Source organism: Grus americana, chromosome 15 (genome assembly GCF_028858705.1).
Source record: "Grus americana isolate bGruAme1 chromosome 15, bGruAme1.mat, whole genome shotgun sequence".
In the NCBI taxonomy this organism is placed as follows: Eukaryota; Metazoa; Chordata; class Aves; order Gruiformes; family Gruidae; genus Grus; species Grus americana.
Genome location: NC_072866.1, coordinates 2,218,224 through 2,240,544, shown reverse-complemented (window position 1 = coordinate 2,240,544; position 22,321 = coordinate 2,218,224). Strand labels below are relative to the sequence as shown.

General features: G+C 45.5%; 1 protein-coding gene across 7 annotated transcripts in view; it reads right to left on the bottom strand.

Annotated features, from left to right (window-relative positions):
* Nucleotides 1–74: 74 nt before the first annotated feature.
* The window catches only part of CLUAP1 (clusterin associated protein 1), a 76,742-nt gene continuing 54,495 nt past the window's right edge, over nt 75–22,321 (bottom strand). For 6 of the 7 annotated variants that reach the window (XM_054843467.1, XM_054843468.1, XM_054843465.1 and 3 more), the window contains exons 10-12: nt 14,353–14,460; nt 3,257–3,312; nt 75–380 (exon numbers count right to left, since the gene is read on the bottom strand). In XM_054843467.1, the coding sequence (XP_054699442.1) occupies nt 228–380; nt 3,257–3,312; nt 14,353–14,460 (317 nt within the window). In that variant the 3' untranslated portion in view covers nt 75–227. Of the gene's footprint in view, nt 381–892; nt 947–3,256; nt 3,313–14,352; nt 14,461–22,321 lie in introns of all 7 variants that reach the window. The other variant, XM_054843471.1, reaches the window with a different exon arrangement.

Sequence of the window (22,321 nt, the reverse complement as noted above, 5' to 3'; positions counted from 1 at the left end):
TAACCGCACTCCACATTACTGTGATTCTCATTACGGATAAACTGCTCATGCTTTGAGAGTCACAAGACTGGCAATCCAAGTTTAATTTTCAAGTTTAATGAACATTATTTACCGACTCCTGAATTCATGCTGACAAGCGCTTTTCAAATGGCAGGATATTAGCTCCCGGCCTGCATGCTCTCCAAAGTTTGTATTTCCAGATGCCTCCTGGTCCTGCTACTAAACGGTCAGAAGTCATTATCGCTTTCCTCTAGTGGCTCTGGCTTCTTTGCTCGGTGACTGGATTTACTCGGGGAGAGGTCCATGCTGTCGTCTTCCATATCATCCTCCTCCTCATCTTCATCTTCATCCAGGTCAATCTCACTATCCCCCGAGTCCTCCTGCAGGAAAGCAAACACAGTTCATGACCACTTCAGCTCTCAGATGGCACGGCATCTTTACCAGCTCAAAAGTGGCTTCCTCCCCTGCGCTCTGTGCAATCACACACTGGGAGCTGTGGGGAAGGCTGTTTGTCCGGACTGGTACGGATCCAGATTTGGACTTGCTCTGGGGAGCAGCAGCAGATTCTACAGGAGGTTTTGTTCCAGCTCAGGCTGCTGTGCTGTTGGCCTTCCAAACTAGTGAAAAGCCAGAGCTCAGCTGCCTCTGGGAGCTAATGGCCCACGTGGCTTTCACCAGCAGCTCCCACTTTCCTAGACAGTGGCTGCTCCATTCCATTCATTGCAAACCTCCTTCCCCGCTTCACGGGGCTGACAAAAACGAACTCCCTAAATTCTGCTGAATCTGTGGCATTAAAAGCCTGGCAGGGTGTTTAACTTTAAAGCGATACCTATTGCGAGACCAAAGAATCAAGGTGCAGTTGAAGAAAATCAGCTGCAGGAGAGGAACCCACCTGTGCCTTGGTGATGATCTCGCGTGTGCCTGGCCGTGCCGGGGCAGACCTCCCCTTGGAAAACCAGAGTGGAAAGAACAGGAGAGGCAGAGCAGGAAGAAAAAAAAAAAACCACAACATACAAGAACATAAAAGAAATCAGAAAGTAACTGGAATGGGAGCAGGGGAGAAGGCAGCAAAGCCAGGTACAGCTCAGGCACCATGTGCCACTCCAGCAAGTGACAGAGGCTGGGCATACAGCCGCTGGTTCCTGGGCAGGCTGAAGCCTGCTCTCTTCTCAACTCCATAACCCGACTAACTCTCTGAGGGGTTCAAACCAGCATCACTAGTTTCCTTCCCTGATCTCAGACACACAGGTGCCTGCAAGGGTCCCTAAGCAAGCCTCTCGGCCCTGGTGCCCGCTGAGATGCTGTATATTAAGAGGGCAGAGCCAGGAGACAACTGAAGTAGCTGCAGTTGAGGGCTGTAGGAGGCTGAAGGCCTTGGCTTTCCACACCTGGATATGCTGGGGCTGTGCCAACGGGAGAAAGCTATCGAAAGAAAAGTCCAAAGGGAAGAGAAATTGCAGAGGATGACTATCCAAATCTGGCAAGAACATGGTCAAGGACAATCAGGCAGCACCGTGACTAGGGTCACAACATCTTCACCTGCAGCACTGGCACTCCTGACCCTACCCAGAAATAGGTCTGAATGCCAAGGGCATAAATCATTCCCCAGAAGGCAACAAACAGCAGAGCGTGGTCTGCAAGTTCCTTTCCAGAGAAAAGGTGAGGATGGGCAGTCAGAAGGGCAGCTTGTCCTCTCTGGCAAGAGACGTAACTCCCTTACCACTATAGTGCCCCCAGGTCTCTGCAAGGAACGCTAAATAGCAGTGGTATTTTCTCTCTTCTGGCCCTGCTTGCAGGAGAAATAGTCTGCCCAGAGCTTTGCACGGCCAAGCTACGGCGTCAGACAGCCCCGGCAAATGGCCTTGCTATGTGGTGGCGTACATCGGGAGTTTCCTACTACGCTTATGTCCTGCGGAGGTGCATTCCCCCATCCACTTCCCTCCCATTTTAAACCCTCTCCTTGGGACCCTGGAGTCGTGCTAGCTCACCACTTCTCCATTAACCTCCGCTTCCTGATCCAGACCAGCCTGCTCCCCCAGGGGCTGGTGTCTGTAATGGGCTTTTGTTAAGGGATTTCTCAAAAAAAACCCCCACAATTTTCTTTTTTTTTTTCCCCTGAGTGGCTTAATTTCTATGCCACGAAGGCAGCGAAAGGCAGGGCAGTACTGAGAGAGACAGACAATCCTCCAACAGCACAGGGCTTCTTGCTGGGCCCAGAAAAGATGTCTGAGCTCCTAGCGTGCCCCCCTCATCCAGACAGGGAACACTGGGCGGGGTGTCTGCTAGGCACTGAGATAGAAAGGGTACATCTACACTAGGAAATTATTAGCCAGCACAGGTTCAAATACAAGTTCACAATTATCATAGTTTTTAAGTGTTTGTACTATTTCCTAGCACACTTTAGACCTGTGCCAACTAGCACTCTCCAAAACAATATTCCAGCATCACCTGGGGAACAGGACAGCCCCACACTGCTCCTGGTTGGCAGTTTGGATGCAAGCACCTTTTTGGGACGGTGGGGAGAGCTTACCGTACGGATGCAAACCAGATCACAGCAGCTGGCTTCAGATGCCTAACACAGATATAGGCACTTACGAGTACCCAGAGGCATAGAAAGATTGCCCAGACGCCAAAGGAGTTGCCCAGACGCCAAAGGCTGAGCACAGCAGTCAGAACAAGTGCCTGCTGTACAAACCTGTGTGTTCCTGTTTAGCCACTGTCCGCTCACCAGGTCAACCGTAGCCAGGAGCAGAGCCAGGACCATGGGATAGCTTTACCTGCAAGGCTGGGATCCCAAGGGGCACAGCTCTCATTCCCGTCCCATCAGCTGGAATACTGATGCTGTGGGTTAGCACAGGCCACTCGGAGGGCTCCAAGGAATCTGATTTTACAGCGAGGCAGGCGATTCAGATCCACGCATCTAACTCCTGCTCCACTGCACCAATCCTCTCTTCCCAGCACTCTGCCCCAACAGCTCAACAAAATAGCATTCCTGCAGCCTGCGTGCTGCTAGTTCTACACTACAGGCTGAGGTTAAAGCAGGGAGCAGCGCACAGAGACTCTCAGAGCAAAAGAAAAATAGGAAAATAAGTGTCTATGCAGAGGAGAGAGCAGCCAGCTGGAGGAAAGGAGGGCAAAAGCAGGCCTGCAGCACAAGGATTCAGCAGGTAAAAAGGTGTTTCTCTAGCTGAGGAGAGGGCTGTCATTCTAAAGCACTGTCAGAGAAGCTCTACAGGCACGTGGGATGGTTACTTACATCTTCCTCCGTGTCTCCACCTTGCATTGTTCCCATGATCCATGCGCCAGCTCTTCCTGCAAGAGCAAAGAGAATCACCATAAAGTCTGGCTCCATATGGTTAACATCAAGAGAGATTGAAAGATGAAGTTCAGGATTTACCTTTTAGAGGACTAATCAAATGGCGGTGAGAGGATGAGATCCCAGTGCACGTAAAGCCACCCCCCTTGTGTAACCTCAGGAGAAGGTGGAAGAGGGAAAGGCTGACAGCAATTCCAATCAGGACGGTACTTCCAAAGCCTTATGCCGGTATGACAGTTGTGACAGGACAAGAGGTAGTTACACATTAAGAAACAGGAAATTCTATCTGAACACAAGAAACCACTTTTTTGTTTTTACTGTGCGGGTGGTCAGACACTGGAACAAGGTTGCCAAGAGAAGTTGTGGAGTCTCCATCCATGGAGATACTAAAAACTCAACTGGATGCGGTCCTGGGTTACCTGCTCTAGCTGATCTTGTTGGAGTAGAGGGGTTGGGCTAGATGTTCTAGCGATAATAAGGCATGGAGCGACAGGCCAAGGGGGAATGGCCTGAAGCTGCAGGAGGGGAGATAGAGATGAGATGTGAGGCAGAAATTCTTCCCTGTGAGGGTGCTGAGGCCCTGGCACAGGGTGCCCAGAGAAGCTGTGGCTGCCCCTGGCTCCCTGGCAGTGTTCAAGGCCAGGCTGGATGGGGCTTTGGGCAACCTGGGCTAGTGGAGGGTGTCCCTGCCCATGGCAGGGGGTGGAACCGGATGGGCTTTGAGGTCCCTTCCAACCCAAACCAGTCTGGGATTGTATGATCTTGAGAGGTCCCTTGCAACCTAAACAATTCTGTGAACTAGCATATTCCTTCCTCTGGTGCACAGAGAACAAAAATCTGTCTTTCCCATGTGGTAAGCCTTTTGACCTTTAGAGAGCTCACCACGTTCAGATCCCTTCTGATACCGCAGTAGGGACTGACATCTCACAGGACTCCTAGGCAGTGCCAAGGCAAACCTCAAGAATTTCTTGTTGAGAGTTGGACTTCTAAAGTCTGAAGAGGCAGGAGGAGACCTCAGGGTTGCAGGGAGTTCACTGAAAAGGGAGAACACCCTTGTGCCTTGCTTTGTTATTTTTGACTACGCAGAGGCCATACAAAATGGGGAAGACACTAGCATGGTCTCCTTTGCTAAAAGAGAGTCCAGAAGGTGTTGAGAATGGGTATAGCAGAGTGGTGACCGGGGAAATTCTGCGTGTGGGCTGACTGCGTGACTCAGCCCTGCTTCCTGCAGCCACCAGAAGTCACTCACCACCACCGGATGCCTATTTATCAGTCCTGCCTTGACCATCGCATTTTGCCATCTGTTTATCTCCTGTCATCAGATTTTCTCTACACCAAATATAGATTTTTTCCAACCCAGACAAAATCTATTTTATTTTTTTTTTAGCATGAAAACAAAGCAACTATAAAATATATCCTGTCAAACCTCTTTTGTACCTCTCAAAGTACAAAACAAGACCTTTTGTCCGCTTTGCGGACTGATTTGGGTTGGCTGTAGGAAAAAGCTGGCTAACTCAACCAGAAGTCACCAAAATCCCCCTGCTGTGTCAAGGCAGATAACTTAAAGGATCTTACAACTTTAAATAAACAGCAGTGTCCTCTATCCATCTGATTGCTGATAACACAGGCAGTAGAGATGACATTATAGGAAGATTCCTGGACAGAGGATCTCTCTTCAAGCTTTAGAGATATTCGCTCTAATATACACTAGACTAAACTACATCAATTTGCAGACAATTACAACTGACATCATTACATGACCACGGAACCCCATTTTTTCCCAGACCACGGATGGCTTCAAGAGTTTAACTGCAATTTTGCTACGTAGAAGGCTCAGTATAAAGTGTTAGATAGGGAATTATTACCTCAAAGAAGAAAGCAGCAGGGAGCTCCTAAAATCTACTGATAAGACAAAGCTGAGAGAGACCCTGAATGCAAAAGAGAATCAGGATATCACATAAGGAGAGCTGATGAAATAGGACAGTTCAAAAATGCCAAGGGAAGAGCTTAGAGAACGCTAACAGAAGGTCTGCAGGACGCTGCACTTCCATCAGTGGGAACAGCAAGGACATCTTATGAGCATCTACCTGCTTACATTTGGAGAAAGACGAGAATCGGGTACTGCCCAGACTTTGATCCCTATGTTGGTTTAAGCCAGGAGCACCTCTTTGAACTAGTGTCTAGTGATCAGCAGCATTAGGTCCCGTAGCACCACCCGGGGACACTCGCAGGAGACACCCCAGGGTGCAGAGGGCCGGGGGCTGCAGGTTGTACACTGTGCTGTAGACTAAACAGAAAAGAAAGCTGATTTTCCACATCCGTAGAAAAGCTTCCGTGACAAAGGCGGGAGTGTTATTTTAACTTTCAGATCGTAAGACCCCACGTTTCCGTGTGTGGGAGCAAGGAGTGGGAGATGGCCGCGGTGCATTTCGGTGTGCACTGCTGGGGGAGGCAGGAAACAGAGGTGCCACCTGCACAGGACAGAGAGAGCTGGCAGGTACGGGGGTGTTTGTCACTTGAAATTTCCTGGGTTCACTTTAGCTGGGCTCAGCTTGCTGCAGCGTTAGTGCTGCACTACTCTGGCCACAGAGGCTCACGCAGCTTCCAAGCGGGTGAGAGCCTGTTATGTTTACTTACAGATAGTGTGAATTCAGCCGGGACAGGCTGTACAAAGTGATAATTAGATAAAATGTTAGTAATGAACAGGCTGTAATTCACTGCACCTTTGGATTCAAATCTAATCTCCGTGCATCGCCACGGTTTGTAGCTGCTGAGCTATCAAAGATCAGAAATGAACGTGCATCCACGATTTTAAGCCCGTGAGCGTTTGCCATTTTTCCGCTGCATGTGACGCTTGCCATTGTACAGACCCGTGCAGCTGCCTACAATGGATCCACAGGACTAGAATGATTTACCTCTTCTTACCCAGCAGTGGGTATATGTTAACTCTGAGTGAGTATCTGTTAACCTGAGAGGTTAGGACGACCTACCATGAGGGGAAAGTAGATTTGCAGCTGAAACATTTTGCTCCTGGTTTGGAGATCTGCATTCAGTCTCCAGCTCTTAATGTAAATTCACAGCGTGAGCTCAGGTAATACACCGCCCTTCCCTCTGCACACTGAAAACTGGGATAAATCTTTTGCCTGAGTTTTCTGATCTGGATGCCCTTTGGGCACTGCGTTCTTAAGTGCAAGTGTGGCCCCTAGCACAAGGCCCTGATCTCAGCAGCATTTTCTAGGCATTGTCAAAGTAGGATGGTTAATTAAGCACACTACGGCTGCTGCCCAGGATGAGCATACTTCAATTTATTTCTTACAGCTCCATGAAAAGGAAATTTCCTCAGAAGTGAGTCACCTGTCTCAATCCCACCATTTCAGACCTACAACCTCTCCTCCTTCTCCACTAGGTCCGGTGTCGCAACGGCCATAATACAGGCTGAAAGCGTACAGAAACGCCTCCTCTTTCCCAGGGAGCACTTACCTTTGCTGACACAAAACACAGGGCTAAAGACAGCTCTGTTGGGAGCAGATGCCGAGATGGTGGGGAGAAGCTCTATTTCAAGTTAAGACAAATTCATTTCTGTGAATTCCAAACTGCAGCCCCTTTTCGGGGTTTCCAAACACACCTGATTGCCCCCCTTTCACCAGTAACATAATATTGGTAATATTGTCCAGCAGCTGCTACATCAGAAAACTAAAGCCTTTGCAGACTTTTATCTGGGGGACAGGAATCTGCAGAGATCCACACAGAAATCCATGAAAATGAGAAAAGCTTTCTCCCTCCCCAGACTGGTTTCCTCCAAGCACTGGCAGTCAGACCCAGTGGCTCAAACAGTTTTGACTGGTTTTTCCCCTCCCGCTTGACCTGAAGAGGCAAGGAAGAGACTAATCTGACTGTTCAAAAATCTTTTATAAGGTTTACAATTACGACTTGGTTTGCTTTACTAGAAAAGTATATTCGCTCCAGGAGCACAGTCACAAGGCTCCACTGTATGCTGGGCGTACAAAGCCTCAGAATAAAACTGCACTTGGTGAAGTTCACAAGGAATTTATTTTTAAAAGTTCACGGAGAGCAATACCAGTTTGGTACAGTAGCAGGTGCATTTGTGACACTTTTCCCCTTGACTTCATACATTATCGAACAGCTGGAGAACTTGAATCCTGCTAATGCACAGCCAAATACCTTCCCTGCCAGACTCATTCTTTACACCTCAGCCTTCACCCTCTGCCACCACCAGGGTACGTGTGAAATCCAGACCCACTCACCTCCTCACTTTCACAGACTTTGAATCAAGGCAAACACATGCACTGAGATGCCTGCAAAGACCAGGGTTCACAAAGAACCATCAGGAAGAGAGCAACCTGGCCAGGTCAGAAGAGACTTTTGTTTCTGTTGCTCTGTACTTCTTGTGAACTGCTGAGAAATCAGATGGGGATTTTCAGAGGAGCTCTGGGGTTACAAACGATAATCGCAAATCCCACACGGAAAGGAAAGGAAAGGGAAAGGGAAAGGGAAAGGGAAAGGGAAAGGGAAAGGGAAAGGGAAAGGGAAAGGGAAAGGGAAAGGGAAAGGGAAGGTAGGAAGAGCTCAGTGCCCAGCAGAGCCTGTCTCACGGCTGCTGCTCATATCTGACTCACCTCTGCCTGCCTGATGCCACATCAGGTCTGTAGCTCTCCCTTCTGTGCAGACATCAGAATCTATTTTGGCCTCTGAAAGCATGAGATGCAGAGTACCTGCAAGCCCCACAGAGCACGTGAACTGCAGACTCCTGGTATTTCTGAGACTCAGGCCTTGCCATGCTGGAACTGCTGGGACATCAGGAGGACACTGACAGTTTCTTCAGTCTGCGGCTGTTTGCATGTGCAATACCCTTGGCAAATCCTCCCTAGTGGCACTGTAGTTATCAAGGGTGGCACGAACAAGACATTTCTTCTGTTTTTTCTACAAAACCCACAAGCTCCAGGTACTCTGACTGCAGCAGCAGGGAGACCCTGATCACTGTTTCTTAAGGGTTTCTGAACAGATTGATTGAGGGGAATGACTTGGGACCAGTAAAGAGGGAGACCACATCCTGCACTAAGCTGCAGATGATGAAGCTGAGAGATCGGGGATGGGATCATACAGCATTTGAATGATGCCTGGACAACTGCAGCAGGCTTCAGCATGTTTTTCTTATCAGGACTCATTTCCACAACAGAGAAGAATGCAACATTTTGAGAAAACCTGCAGATTTGTTATCATCTTGTACTTGTAAAGATAAATGCACTTGCGTACATTTCCTGGTCTTGGACTCAGAGATATAGTTTCCTTTAGGAACCAAAGAGAAGGGAAGCAATAGTCTAGTTATTTAACATGTGTTTTTAAAAATTAGGCAGGTGACAGCCACAGGAACTCAATGTGAACAAGACATCCAACTAGGAGCAGGCAGCTGTTGCACATTCCTAATTGAATCCCTCCACTCCACTGCATATTGATGGCATACCTGTGGTTTCTACACACCTGGGGAGGTTAGAGGGAAGGAAAACATTCCAGAAATCCAGTAGCAGAAATCTGAACACGGCCACAAGCTGGAGAGAGAATTTCTACAAGGGGAGTCTGACCATTTCCACTGAGAACAGGACTTTCCTACATTTTGGCTTGCATGCTATACAGAGGGATTTGGAAACAGGACTGTGTAGGCTCACTTGAGAAGATTTCTTACTACTACGTCAAAGCTTCCATTGTCCCTAAGGATTGAAAACACAAGGGCTAATTCAGCCTCCGCAGCCTTCCCCCCAGCACGCAGGCCCATTCCCAATGTCTGCTAGCCAGCTCCTACTTCATAATCACAAGCACAAGTTTAAGAAGAAATCCAGGACAGGGAGGGTAAACATCATCATCTCAAATCACTGTCTGCCACAACAGCATCATCATCACGCTTTAGAGATGTGCTGCTCAGCGTGCACTGCCCTGCAGTTGGGCAGGACTGGGGATCCCCACGGCCCATGTCCACTGAGACAGGGGACCACGCTCTGTCTGCTCCCGAACTCGTCTCTGGTTTGATTGCTGCATATTTGCTTCCACTTCCTCCAATGAGGTGCACTTTGCTGTCTTAATAAAAACCCCTTTATTGTCATCTGCTGCACCCAGAGACATATTTGTCCTTGCTATATTAAACAGTGCCGGTTTTCACAGGCAAAGATTTTATCCATTCAGTAGCAAGCAGTCTCGCTACCTGGCTGTCAGCACATCATTACCACATTGATCCTTCGGGTCAGTTCTGCGAAGGTAAGAGGCTCCAAGAGAGCTGCCCTCTCGCTGTTTGACTTTGGGCTGATGGTTTACTGAAAAACATTCAGAGTTTTATAAAGCTGTCTTCTTACAATAAAGATCAAATGGAACCAAATATTACTGTCTCGGTAGTGAAATGGTCTCTGGGGTCTGAACAGGACAAAAATGGCCCCTAACATCAACACTACAGAAGGAAACATAAGAGTAAAGCATTTGGATAATTGGTTTACAGGAGCTGAAAGATCCTGGCAGTGTGGAAGAGAAGGTGATTTACTCTGGAGAGCAGGTAGTTTTTTCATCAGTCCTCCCGGTCAAAGGGAAGGGGTTTGAAAGGGCCAGTTGAAAATGGAGAATCAACAAATGGTCACAGGACTGGTGCTGCAGCCAGGGGTTCGGCTACTTAGACCATGGGACCTGGTCTGCTGGGGGCTGATGAGGTCTGTCAGAGAAAGGGAAAAGCATCTTCCATTGTAGGCTTGCCAAGCTGGTGAAGAGGGCTTTAAACTAAAGTTGCCAGGGGAGGGGAACTTCAGTCCATCCCACTAATACCAATCTGATGCCCAGTGCCAGCCATAGATGCCCAGCGCTGGGAGAAGGATCACAGGTCAGCAGGAGAACACCTGACCCAACTGGATGTGGTCCTGGGTAACCTGCTCTAGCTGATCCTGTTTGAGCAGAGGCGTTGGGCTAGATGTTCTAGTGATAATAAGGCATGGAGTGATAGGACAAGCTTTAAGCTGAAGGAGAGTATGTTTAGATGAGATGTGAGGCAGAAATTCTTCCCTGTGAGGGTGCTGAGGCCCTGGCACAGGGTGCCCAGAGAAGCTGTGGCTGCCCCTGGCTCCCTGGCAGTGTTCAAGGCCAGGTTGGATGGGGCTTTGGGCAACCTGGGCTAGTGGAGGGTGTCCCTGCCCATGGCAGGGGGTTGGGACTGGATGGGCTGGGAGGTCCCTTCCAACCCAAACCACTCTGTGATTCTGTGATACTATAGACAGACACGGTCCCACAGTTCTGCAAGCATGGATCATTTCTGCTTCGTTCAGCAGCGTTTCCACTGCCTACCTTGCTCCCAACACGGTATGTGCCAGTCTGCCATGGCCTAGCCAATCAGCCAGTGCTATCACTGGGAAAAGGAGAGATCCTGGACTTGCTCATGATTCCAAAATGCATTTCAGAACTCTGGTCTGAATGAGACTGGAAAGATGGATCTGCACACGTAAACACAACGTTGCTTCAAAATCTGCCACTTTGATAGTGCAGATGAAAAAATCCGCTTTAGTTCAAGGGAAAACTGGAAAGATTCTTAGAAAAAAATCCCAAACATCTACTGAGGGTTAGACTAAATTTGGAGGAACCACATCCAGCTCAGGAAATCCTGATGAGGGTTGAAACGGGTTGAGAGTGGGAAGGAACCTGAGCAAAGTTCCTTCACTCTTCCCCAGGCATTTTCTTTCAGCCAGTGCTGGAGACAGAAGACCAGGCTAGACAGACTTCGTGCCTGACCTGGCACGGCAGCTTCTACATTCCTAGGACAAGGTTTTGCATTCTTAACCCTGATGTCCACCCTACCTGCACAGGAACAACCATCCTGCTGCAAACTACTGGTTAAGACCTTCAACATGGCAAGAATTTCTTTTTCTTTGGTTCTCTGACAAAACAGAGCCTTGTTCCAAATGCCACCACTAACTCACAGTTTGAGCTCAGAGAAGTCCACGCATCTCCTTTACTCATCTATTGCCAGACAGAATAAAGCAGATGTGAACTTTTATTCACATTGACAACGTTCAAATTAAAAGTTACAGATGATCAATCAATGTATTCTCCTACCTACAAAAGCAAATGATTAGTGGCACACGGATTTATTATAATAAGCACCATCAAGGAGGAGACTTGCCTGCAATTGTGATATTGTGATAACAAAACAGGTTGCAGTTTCACAAACCCAGTGAGCCAGCAGCTGTCAGTTTGGCGACTATCTCCCTAGCCATTTATTTTGACCCCCATGCCTGCTCCCTCCTTGTCCAGAAGCCGTCCTGGCTTTCTAAAACGCGGTTTGCCGTACTGTTCGATCAGAACCGTTGGACTCAAAGGAGATACAAGCTCCGTAGCACATTACAGGTTCCTCCTTAACCTGCTACTGCCTATTCCTCTTTGTACACAGGGAATAAGGGTTCGATTTTCTCTCTGTACCACAGGAGCTAGCAGCCTGTCATGTCTCCCCCAGCTAACACTCTTTTCTGCTCCATGGGAGACTAAATCCTGTACCTTCAAGTCTTTTAATTGGCTAAAAGAATAAAACCAGGAACAATATTGTCAAAGCTGCATTTAGTTTGAATTTTGCTGCATCTAGACAAACCTGATGAAAGGACTCTTGAGGCTGAAAGTGTGTTGATTTTTCTCAATTATACCGAGTGGCCTAATAAGAGAGATTATCTCTCCCTGAGAACCTTGCCTCTATAATGGCAAAACACACTGGAATACCTCCCCACCTATTACAGATGGAGGGAGGAAGTCTTCTTTTACAATACTAATAACCTGGAAATTAGAGATGTAAAACTGAACCACAGCATCTACAGGAACTGACCACAGCAGACCATTTCTCCTTAGTTTGAGAGCAAATATGGCTCAGAAGCACCACCATGTAAGCAGACACAATGCTTTAAAAGAAAGTGATTGAAATCTCTTCAATTGAGTCAAGGAAAAAACCCAGTAATTAACAGAAATAATGTTCTTGTCATGCTGCCTTAATAATTAAGTATATTTTAAATGCAAACTACCTGTGCTGAAGTACATGTATAGATTCTTGGTGTGTTTAATGAGAAATGGCCAGTGAATGTTCAGGCCTGATTTTCTAAGGAAGCTGATGCACCTGACATGAATTTCAAGTCTTGACATGTCTCCTGCACTTCAGCTGGTGAGGGTCACGCAGCCAAACGTAGAACCTCACTATGGATGAGGGTCCTGGACAAAAGGGGCCCGTTTTCACAGTCAGAGGTGCAAATCTGAGCCTGCTCTCAAGGCTAGAACTGCTTGTCATGTAAGCATGTGCTCTGGATCAGGCTGGAGCTCCCGAAGGAAAGCTTGGCCTGACTGGTGTCTTGATACAGTCCAAGCTTTTGTTCACGTGTTCTGGGCAGATAGGAATGGGCAGGACTGAGCAAGCTCACTCTAGCACCAGGGGCAGAGATATCCCAAGGTTGAGCTTTCCTAAACAAAAAGGGTAAGCATCTTGAACCAAAAGAGTGCTCGCTGTTAACCTCACGGTGTAGCTACAGCTAGAGCAACTGGGCGACTTGCCCAAGATGATGGTGAGGAACCTCAGCAAAGTGAGCCAACAATCCTTCCCTTAAGAGTCTAACAATGTTTGTATCCATCTCTGCCAGCAGAGATTGCACTGGAGCACTGTAGGACTGAAGTGTTGTGAGTTAGAATGGGGTAATACAACCTTACTCCTTCTGGAGAACCCGTAGGAAAGGCATCTCAGTAGCCATTTCACATACCTGGAGCTGCTTCAGTAGTTTCCAGCAGGCGAGAGGCAAAAAAGAGGACAGAGAGTTAGGGAAGGCTTCTGTCTTACACAGAGATAAGGAGAGTAAAGATTGGGATGGTGACTGTGTAGTCAGCAAACAGCGTGCTCAGAGTATGCAAAAGTCAGGGGATAACTATCTGCCACAAGTAGTTTAATAAACACTAGGAAGAGACCTACAAAAGCAGAGAAAGCAATCTAAACAGAGAAAACTGCTCAGGGATTTGAACTGCTTGCTTTAAGTCTGACAAGCTAATGCTGAGTCTCCATTAAGTGTAATTAATGATAACAAAGTTCTTCCTAGAAAAAATTCTACTTGCAACAAAATCTACAGCTTTTATAATACAGTTTTTCGCTCCTAAAACTGGTATTATGAGCTGACTGACTGCAGCCAGTACCCACATCGCTAGGTTATGATGCCCTCGAAGATGAATCATCACAGTTACGCAGTCACTTCCAAAGCTCTAAAAAACCACGTACAAACCTTTCCTTGAGAAACGGCAATGTAAAAATCCTTACTGAATATTAGCGTTCCTAGCACTTAGCAAGAATTTTCAAGTTTTATGAAAAACAGAGAAACTGAGGATAAAATTCTTGAATTATAGTGACTTGAGAACTTCAGCTTCTTGTTCTGATCTCAGTCAGAAAGGGGAGAACAGAATTCAAGTCAGAAAAAACACACATTTGCAGTTTATCTAAGTAACAGATTCCAGCAGAAGTAGTGGCACATGAAACTACCCACACAGGCACTTCATCCAGATCCCAGAGAGGCTTTTGCTGATGGTCAGAATCACTCATTGCTAACAAGAATGCCAAGGAGAACTAACCTGATTGCCTGGTTTCGTTTTGCTTGACTATAGACCAAGCAGAACATTTCTTTTTCCACCTAAGTGAAACACAGACCCTCAGACAGTAATTTCTCTGAGTTGCTTCTGATCGGGGCTCTAGCGGAATCAGCAGCCAGAGGCTGCAGTTCCACTCCACATAAACTTTTTGAAGGCTTTGTATAAAGCTACTTCAAGAATCTGTAAGGCAATAACAAGGAAGGATTTTTCTCATACGGTACTTTTTTCAGTAAATAATCCTTAATTTGCTCCCTTAAAGCACTATGTTTTCTCCACAAGACACTGTCCTCTTTCAATACCCTTGAACAATAACAGGGTCTTCTTACATTCAAGGTTACTCAGATAATTCCAGCATACCCTTCTGAATAAAGGCAGCTAAGGAAAGGTTAAGATACCTTGCAGTAGTGTTTCCGTGGTGGAGCGCTGCTTCATGATCTGCCTGTCTTCCACTTCGCTATCGGATCCTTCATCCTCTTGAATCTCTATGTCAGAATCATCATTATCTGATTAAAACAAAAACAGATGATAAATATCACTCAAATCAACCCGTAATGCAGAATAGCACCTGGACAGGAGAAATGCTAGCGGTCTCTACCTTTGTTCAAGTCCAAAATTAATTAAAAATGCAGTCACAGACAGAGCATTGGCTCTACTGATGAGCACAGGGAAATAGCCAAGGTCCACATCCTAAGGAAGGCATCCTACACCCAAGTGCCAAGGAAGCATACAATATAAACAATTCTCTCGGGACAGTCCTCAGATTATACCATAAAGGCGCCATTCTGAATACACTCTTTGGGTATGAAGCATATATACGGTCAGAAGATGCCATTTCAGCAACTGATTTAAAGATTAAAATCTTCTTCAAAAGCGTTTGGAAAGTGTGGGCTTATTAATACATCTCCTAGTCTTTTACCCTGACATAAGCAAAACCCATCCCCTTAGACTCTTTGCCTTTTATTGAATCATAGGTCAGAAAAGCAAAGTGAGACATCCCCGGATAAACGAAAGCAATCGCAGCCAAACCTAAGATGCCTGGTGAGACAGGAAAGCTTCCCAAGATGCAGGAACTTCTCCAAATATTTTCATAACCTGCCTTTGTTTTCTTCTTCCTACCCAAACTAAAATCTATTTAGTCCCTTACTCCCAGTTCCCCAGTCACCAAACTGGAAGAAACCTAAAGGACTTAAATTGTCCTTCAGATGTTTGAAAGGATGACAAAAGTCTTCAGATACTTCAAAGTGCCTGCAAAGAGAAGGGCAGACTGCTCTCCATGTCAGCTGTACGAGTCCTACCTCGAGGCTCACACGCATGGTCAACCAAACTGAGCCTCCTCTCAGCCTATTCCAAAGTAAAACAGCTGCTGGAAAGTTGGCGCAGAAGTGCGTGGAAGGTTTGGAGCAGGCTCTGCTCCATTTAAGTCTCTCCTGTCCCATGAGCTTTCTCCCCTCTCTCCTTGTTCACGCCAGCCTCCTCGTGCGAGCTCCTTGGCTTACTAAGACCAAGCTCTGCTTTCAGCTCTTAGCGATTATTTACTTCCCTCTTCAAACATTCAATCAATGAGTCAGATCCTCAGCTCCTATCATCTTATGAACTCTTCCCACTCGCGTAGAATCCTACAGCTCAGCGCTGATGCTGCATGGCAGCCCGCCTGCAGGAGCTTATGGAATTAGCAGCACTATGACAAACCCAACAGGACCCCGTGTGAGGTCAGCACCGGGCACAGCAACAATAGCGGTTAATTATTCAGAGAAAATAAGCAATTCTTTCCCAGGTACATTTAATTACACACATGTCTGAACTCAAAATGGAAATAACTACCTTAATTATGATTAGTAATGAGCTGACACATCTTTGCAATATTTAATTATCAGACAATATACAAATATTAGACATTTTTCCATAATCTTTTTTCATTACAGTATTAAGTTAATGACAAAATACAACGGCAACGGATGTATTTGATACCCTGGTGAGATTATGAGGCTCCAGCAATGTTAGCTACAATTTCTATTTGTGTTGCACTTTCTTCTTTGGCAAGTGAAGGAATCACTCACTGCTGTGTGACCTGAATACTGTTTCTGTTTACCTGGTATTCAGGAAAGCGAGGTTTTGTTCAGCCCTTGCACAGGCAAACTCCTTGGGAAGAGTCACGTGGAGCCTAAAGAAAGGATCCAGGTTCGTGCTCTGTATGTTAAAGAGCAAGATTATCTCATCTGTGATGGCTCTCACTGCTACTACTAAAACCACCCTCGTTCTTATTTTGTGTGTGTGTGGTTTCTGTCTTCTTTTTTTCTTTTTGGGCAGCAATTCCTCCCTTTCAGGTTTTGTCATTTGTGCTCCTCCTGTTAGGCAGCACCACTGACCAGAGCCCTTACGATTACTTTGCCAAACCATTTCCATTTCATCCCCATTAGCGCTTTCTGCTTCTCACTGGGATCTCCTGAGCACGAGCTGCCAGCTGAGATGGGGACTAATGGAACCAGTGCTCTCCGCTGACAACCCGAAGTGGCAAACCCAGCTAACACCACTTTGGGGACCGGACTTACAGCAGAGAGGCACGGCGATGCAATCCTGCTCTAGTTGGGGGCACGGCTGTAACAACACGGGGCTTAAATTTTACATTTCACTTTTCTGGAAACCTTTTTTTGAAACCTTTTGCGGTAACAGACTCTCAGATATAAGATACAAAATGTACATGGTTCATGTACCTAGAAGTGCTCTTTCCTAACTACCCTCGCTGATGGCTTAATGCCCTCCCGAACCACACGAACCCTTCCAGCTCCCCGTAGCGCACTCCCGGGCACTCCAGCCATTACTGACCCATTTCAACTTGCAAAAAGGAAGCTCATTTCATCATATAATTCCCCACAGTATCTTGCTGTTGGAAAGTGGGACTTGCAGGAAGATCCCACGGTGAATAAGTGCCTTGCAATAGAAGTGATACCTACTGTGGAGAGAGAATCAGTGGCTGGAGGGCTCCAAGCTGCTGCTTTATGAAAGGAAATGGTTTAAACAGAGATTTTTTTTTTTTTTCCCTCACCCAGCCCTTTTCTTCTTTCCCTCAGGTTCTCCGCTACCCTCAATCCTCTCTTTCTCATACTATTTCTTTTATCCTTCTCCCCCACTAACTCAGATGATGTAACCGTCGCCTGTCAGTGATGAAGTCGCGGTTTTCTGCACACATGTGGATGCCACGGAATACCCCTGGCAAGCCCCAGAAAAGCGTGCCTTGTTCCCCAGCTCTACCTCTTGCCTTTCAAAGCATGCTTGACAAGCCAAGCCAGGAACAACTGTACGCCTAGCTTTCATTTATGCCTTTAAAAATCCTGGCTTACCTTTCAATGCAAAGGAAGAGAAGATTCATCAGGTAAATTATGGGCATATAAGCACAGTGCGTCACTTTTCCTACCGAGTTGTGACTTTGAAACAAATCTTGTTACGGATCTATGGCGAGAGTTTGGATTTTCTTTGAATAGTCCAACTGGAATTCTGAAGCACACAGCCCAACATGAAGCATCACTACAGTGAATGCACGCCACGGGATCAGAAAAGTGGCAGCTGCAAATGGGATTCAGCAACAGTAAAATTTCTGTCTCCAAGCCTCCTGCCCACCGCTTGGAAAGACATCGAGCACCTATTTCACTTACAAAAAAAATAAATGTATTGCTCTAACCCAGCTCAACGGCTGCTATCACCAAGCCCGGCTCTGTCCGGTATACAATCCAAGTTATTATCAGCTGAGCCAAAATCCCAAGGACACAGAAGCAGAGCACATTGCTGAAAATTTATTTAAATGCACAAGATAAAGACAAGCTGACACCAGGCTTCTCAGCAGGATTAAACAACAGACAAGTCTAATGCTGTGTGTGACCCGTCCTAGCTAGAGCACTGCAGGGTTCCACCATCCTGCACCCCTCGTTGTACATGCCCAGTGCATCCAGTTTTCAAGAAAATATTCTTAGTATTCATAAAAAGGTGACAATTCAGAAAGTTTCAATTAACAACATATAGAAGGAAACTACTTGTTGCCCTAGGAGAAGTCACAACCACATCTGGGTAATACTGCATAACAGAAATTACAATTGTGGGGAGACAAGGAACATTCTTCACAGAGAAAATGTAGATTTTTTTTTTCTTAGTATCAGCATAAAGCAACAAAGCTAATCAAGTATACTACTACAAATTCCCATGTACTAGTACACGGAGTACAGCACACATTCTAATGGAGCTGGCTTATGAGATTTACATGGGTTTACGTGAAGATTATTTGACTTTTCACAACAAACTGCTATTCAGTAATACATGTACCCAACTTTAGGCCAACGCTGGCAGCTTACTGGAGCTTAGGGCTAGTATTTTAACGAGATCCTGTAATTTTATTACGAAAAGGTAGTCAACAGAACAACTCTATAAACTGTGTTTGGCCCACTTCCCCACTGCTGTGATTTACTTTACTGCACAGAGAACACTGGCAAAATATCAGACTACCTGAAAGAGAATATACTGAGATTTTTAAACTCCACTTGCCTTACATTTCAACATTTCCATTTCATAAAGGTGGGTTTCAGTCAATTAAATTAGTTTCATTTAAAGCAGTCCAGCCACAAAAAGTACATCCTGGTTACAAGTGAAAACCACTACTCTCAGAAGATGCGTTATTTGTTCCAGAGCAGATACCTGGACTGATAATATTATATTTAAATGATTTAATTTTTGGTAATTTGCAATGCTTGAAGGAAAACCAGCATGATTTAATAACTTACCAGTGATTTCATTACAGATTTGTTAGTTTGCATAAATATTCAAGTAAATGTATCCAACTGTAAAATAAGAAGGTACCGCGGTGAGGATAATGAGCACAAAGGACATTGTTTATTGATATGCTGTAGAATTAGATGTGGTGTTTAGCATGTCCAATTTCATAATAAAAATCACTGCTTTGAAAACACAGGCACTGGCTCCACAGTAATTACTGGATTCAGCAGGACTGGTGAAAAAAACATCATGAGAAAAATCAAGTGGGCAAGTGACAGCCATTTGATCCAAAATAAAATCCATTTAATAATTAGAAGGAAATTTTAGAACAGGGGGAAAAAAAAAAAAAAAAAGAGGGGGTGGATTTAATGTGACTGAAGGGAGAGTGAAGTTCTGTGCCCACTTGAAACCTCAGTTCTACCAAATCCATGCTCTTGTCTCACCAGACTCAAGAGCATCAGGCTGTATATCAGCTGTATATCACCCTGAACACTTAGATATTCACAGGTCTGCAATTTGAACAGAAAGAAACAATTCGGTATATAAATTTCAGTAGGGAACATCCTTTGTCCTTAGCACAAAACCGAGATCCTTCGTCTGATCTCTAAGAAAAATTCATCGTGGTACTGAGTGCTACTGATCTCAGTCCGGATACTTGTGGCTCCTACCAACTTCAGCAGACAGCTTGGATGTTCAGACCCGTGCATACTAAAACTGGGCAATAACATACAAAACCCACCAACCAGTAGGTTGCAGAGGTAGACCTAAGTGCACTTTCGTACCTTGCTCAGTCAGTTTAAAATGGTCTATTGTTACAGTCATCCAAATTCAGATTTTTAGCAGTAAGGATGATTAACTGCTGCCCAGGGAAGCAATAGGTCTCTGTCACTTGAAATAATTAAAAATAACTCCCGACGACAAGCTCCATTTAAACTGGGATTTGTAGTCTTGGCACAGGAATAAGTAACTAAGTTATTTTTTGGCCCATTTTGTAGAGAGGTCGTATTCAGTGACCATAAGTATTTCTAAAGATCTTAAAAGCCAAGAATCCATCAAAGTACTATTAATTTAGAACATGAATTTGCGATTATTCAACAAGCCAAACACAAGACTATTGCGGACAAGTTCCAAGTGTCTGGTACGAGAAGATGTACGGTCTGAGCATCCTGCTGGTGACAGCGCTGAGCAGGAGCAATATCACCCAGGCATCTCACCCTTGTGGGAATTACCCAACAACTCACTGCTACACTTCAAATGCCGCAACTGTTGCAACCGGGCTTTTTATTTATCTGCATCAGCTTTTGAAGCATCAATTCTGGAGTAGAAAGGGTAGAAGAGATTCGACGCAGCACCGAACTGCAACAGCATCATGCTATTTGCTGTCCAAAGTACAACATCTATTTGCTCTGTTTAATTGAGCAAGACGATAGAGCTAAGCACATTTTGCTTGGCTGTCAGAAAAGAAAGAGTTACCTCGGCAAGCAGAACTGGCCAAGGAAATGCTTTGGTTGTGTATCGAGCAGAAGTGAAGCTCTCCCAGAGCATCAGTTAATCCTGTTGCTGTTGCAAATCTGTATTTCAGTCTAGAAACATTTTCACTTGTTACTTTTTTGCTCAGCAAACATGTTTTTTCAACCTTGGATGAACCTGAAAAAAAAATCTTGAATTTCTGCCGGGGTCAGTAACCTTCCTACGCCCCTCCTCTCACACCAAACCATTATCAGAGCAACTCTTCACATATCTACACCTGACAATAGTTCTATCAACAGCCTTCACAGTGCTCATCCGAGCAGTGTCTAATATAATATTTTAAGAGTCTCTGTTCCATTAAGCACAAGGAAACCAAGCCCTATGTTTCAGTCAATTGGCATTTGTGACTTTGCACCAACCTTGGACGTGCCACAAGGGCAGCACGCAGCGTGAAAAACACCACATTGTATATTGGTTTCTCTAAGAGCACCTTATGTGATATAAAGATTAGAAAAATAACAGCAATTTACTTACCACTCATCACAAAAAACATTTCTGTGCTGCTGCAAATACTTAATTGCATATATTTTCATCACGTAAATAACACTCAAAGCCTGATCTGTATCCGGAGTTCAACATCCTCACATAATTTAAGAAAAGGTTTTCACAGAACGTAGTGTTAGCTTTTCTTTTTTTTAGCATAGTGGTTTGATGGGGATGCTCTATCAGAAATAAAAGAATATTTGCAATATATGCCAGCAAAAGAAAGAAAGAACCAGGCTGTTTCTGAATTACACTAAACATTTTTGCCAATTTTATGCAAGTACCATGACATAGCCACAGGCTTTCTATATCCTTAATGCAGACTTGCACAATTCGACCTACATTTCACAGCTCTTCTTTACAAAAATATGATTTAGGTTTCTCTGGTGTTAGTTCAGCCTGAAACTCAACTGAGAGCGGTCCAGAATTCCCGCAACTCCTGCTGCAGAGAAATGAACTGTTAATTTGCAACCCTTCTTACCAAATTAGCAGGAGATAAGGTCAAAGGATCCAGACGATAAGAGAACTGCATCAATTACGAAGGTACGCAAAGGTAAGAGTGCTTACAGGGGCAGAATGGATGCTGACTTTTATCAGCTAACGGAAACAAATTTATCACCAGATTCCAGCCTATGCTGTTAGAAGAGCCTCATTAAGTGTTTCGCAGCTCCCAGGGGCAAAGTGTAATAAGAATTAGACAACCTTCCCCTCCTTTGCAGGGGGCACTGGCTCCGTGCTACCCCTTTGTGTAAGAACGCAATGAATCTGCTCAAATGAAGCTCACTCCACACCCCCCCCCCCCCACACCCCCCCACCCCCCCCCCCCGACCTTCAAGATTCAGCCGCAGAGTCTTAGGATACTGGGAGCCACCAGGACAGCCTGCCCACCTTCCACTGAGCAGAGGGGGAGAAGCAAATCCCTTCGTCTCCAGAACCCGTTACACGAGCAAGACCAAGTCAGAGCAGTGTCTGCTTTAACAGCCCTGTGGGCTGGCACCATGTATTTGCTGGGTTGAAGGCCCAGACAACAAAGTCCTAAATTTTTTTACAAACTGAAGATGGAAGACAACTTAGGATAAAAGCACTTTGCTTTGTGTGAGGGGTAAAAACACAAGTGGAATAAGCAAGCATTTTTTCCTTCCAAAACCTACTTTAGAAAGATGTTTCTGATGGCAAAGAAAAGCCCTTCTTTAATCTTCCTTGTGTCTGTCTCATTAGCAGGGCACATCCTATCTTAGAAGGAGGAAAGAGTATGTAGAATCCCCAAACACAGGTGAAAGAAGGTAAGGTAAGCACTTTACACCATTTCCCCACTATACACACACAATGCTCCCAGTACTCCTTGATATAATCACGGACTGCTCTCGGGAGAGCAGAAACTCCATCCTTTATCGTGCTTCCTATTTCCAGTATGAATTTCACAATTAACCCTTGGGGCGGTTTGGGCAAAGCTCTTCAGTGATGCTGCATGGATTCTGCTGCTGTTTCTTTGTTTCCTCTTGTGCAAAATAGCTATTTTTCTTGTGACTAGGATTGTGCTGGGATTAATGTAACCATTCTGTAAACATTCCCCTAATGGAGCACTATGCCATT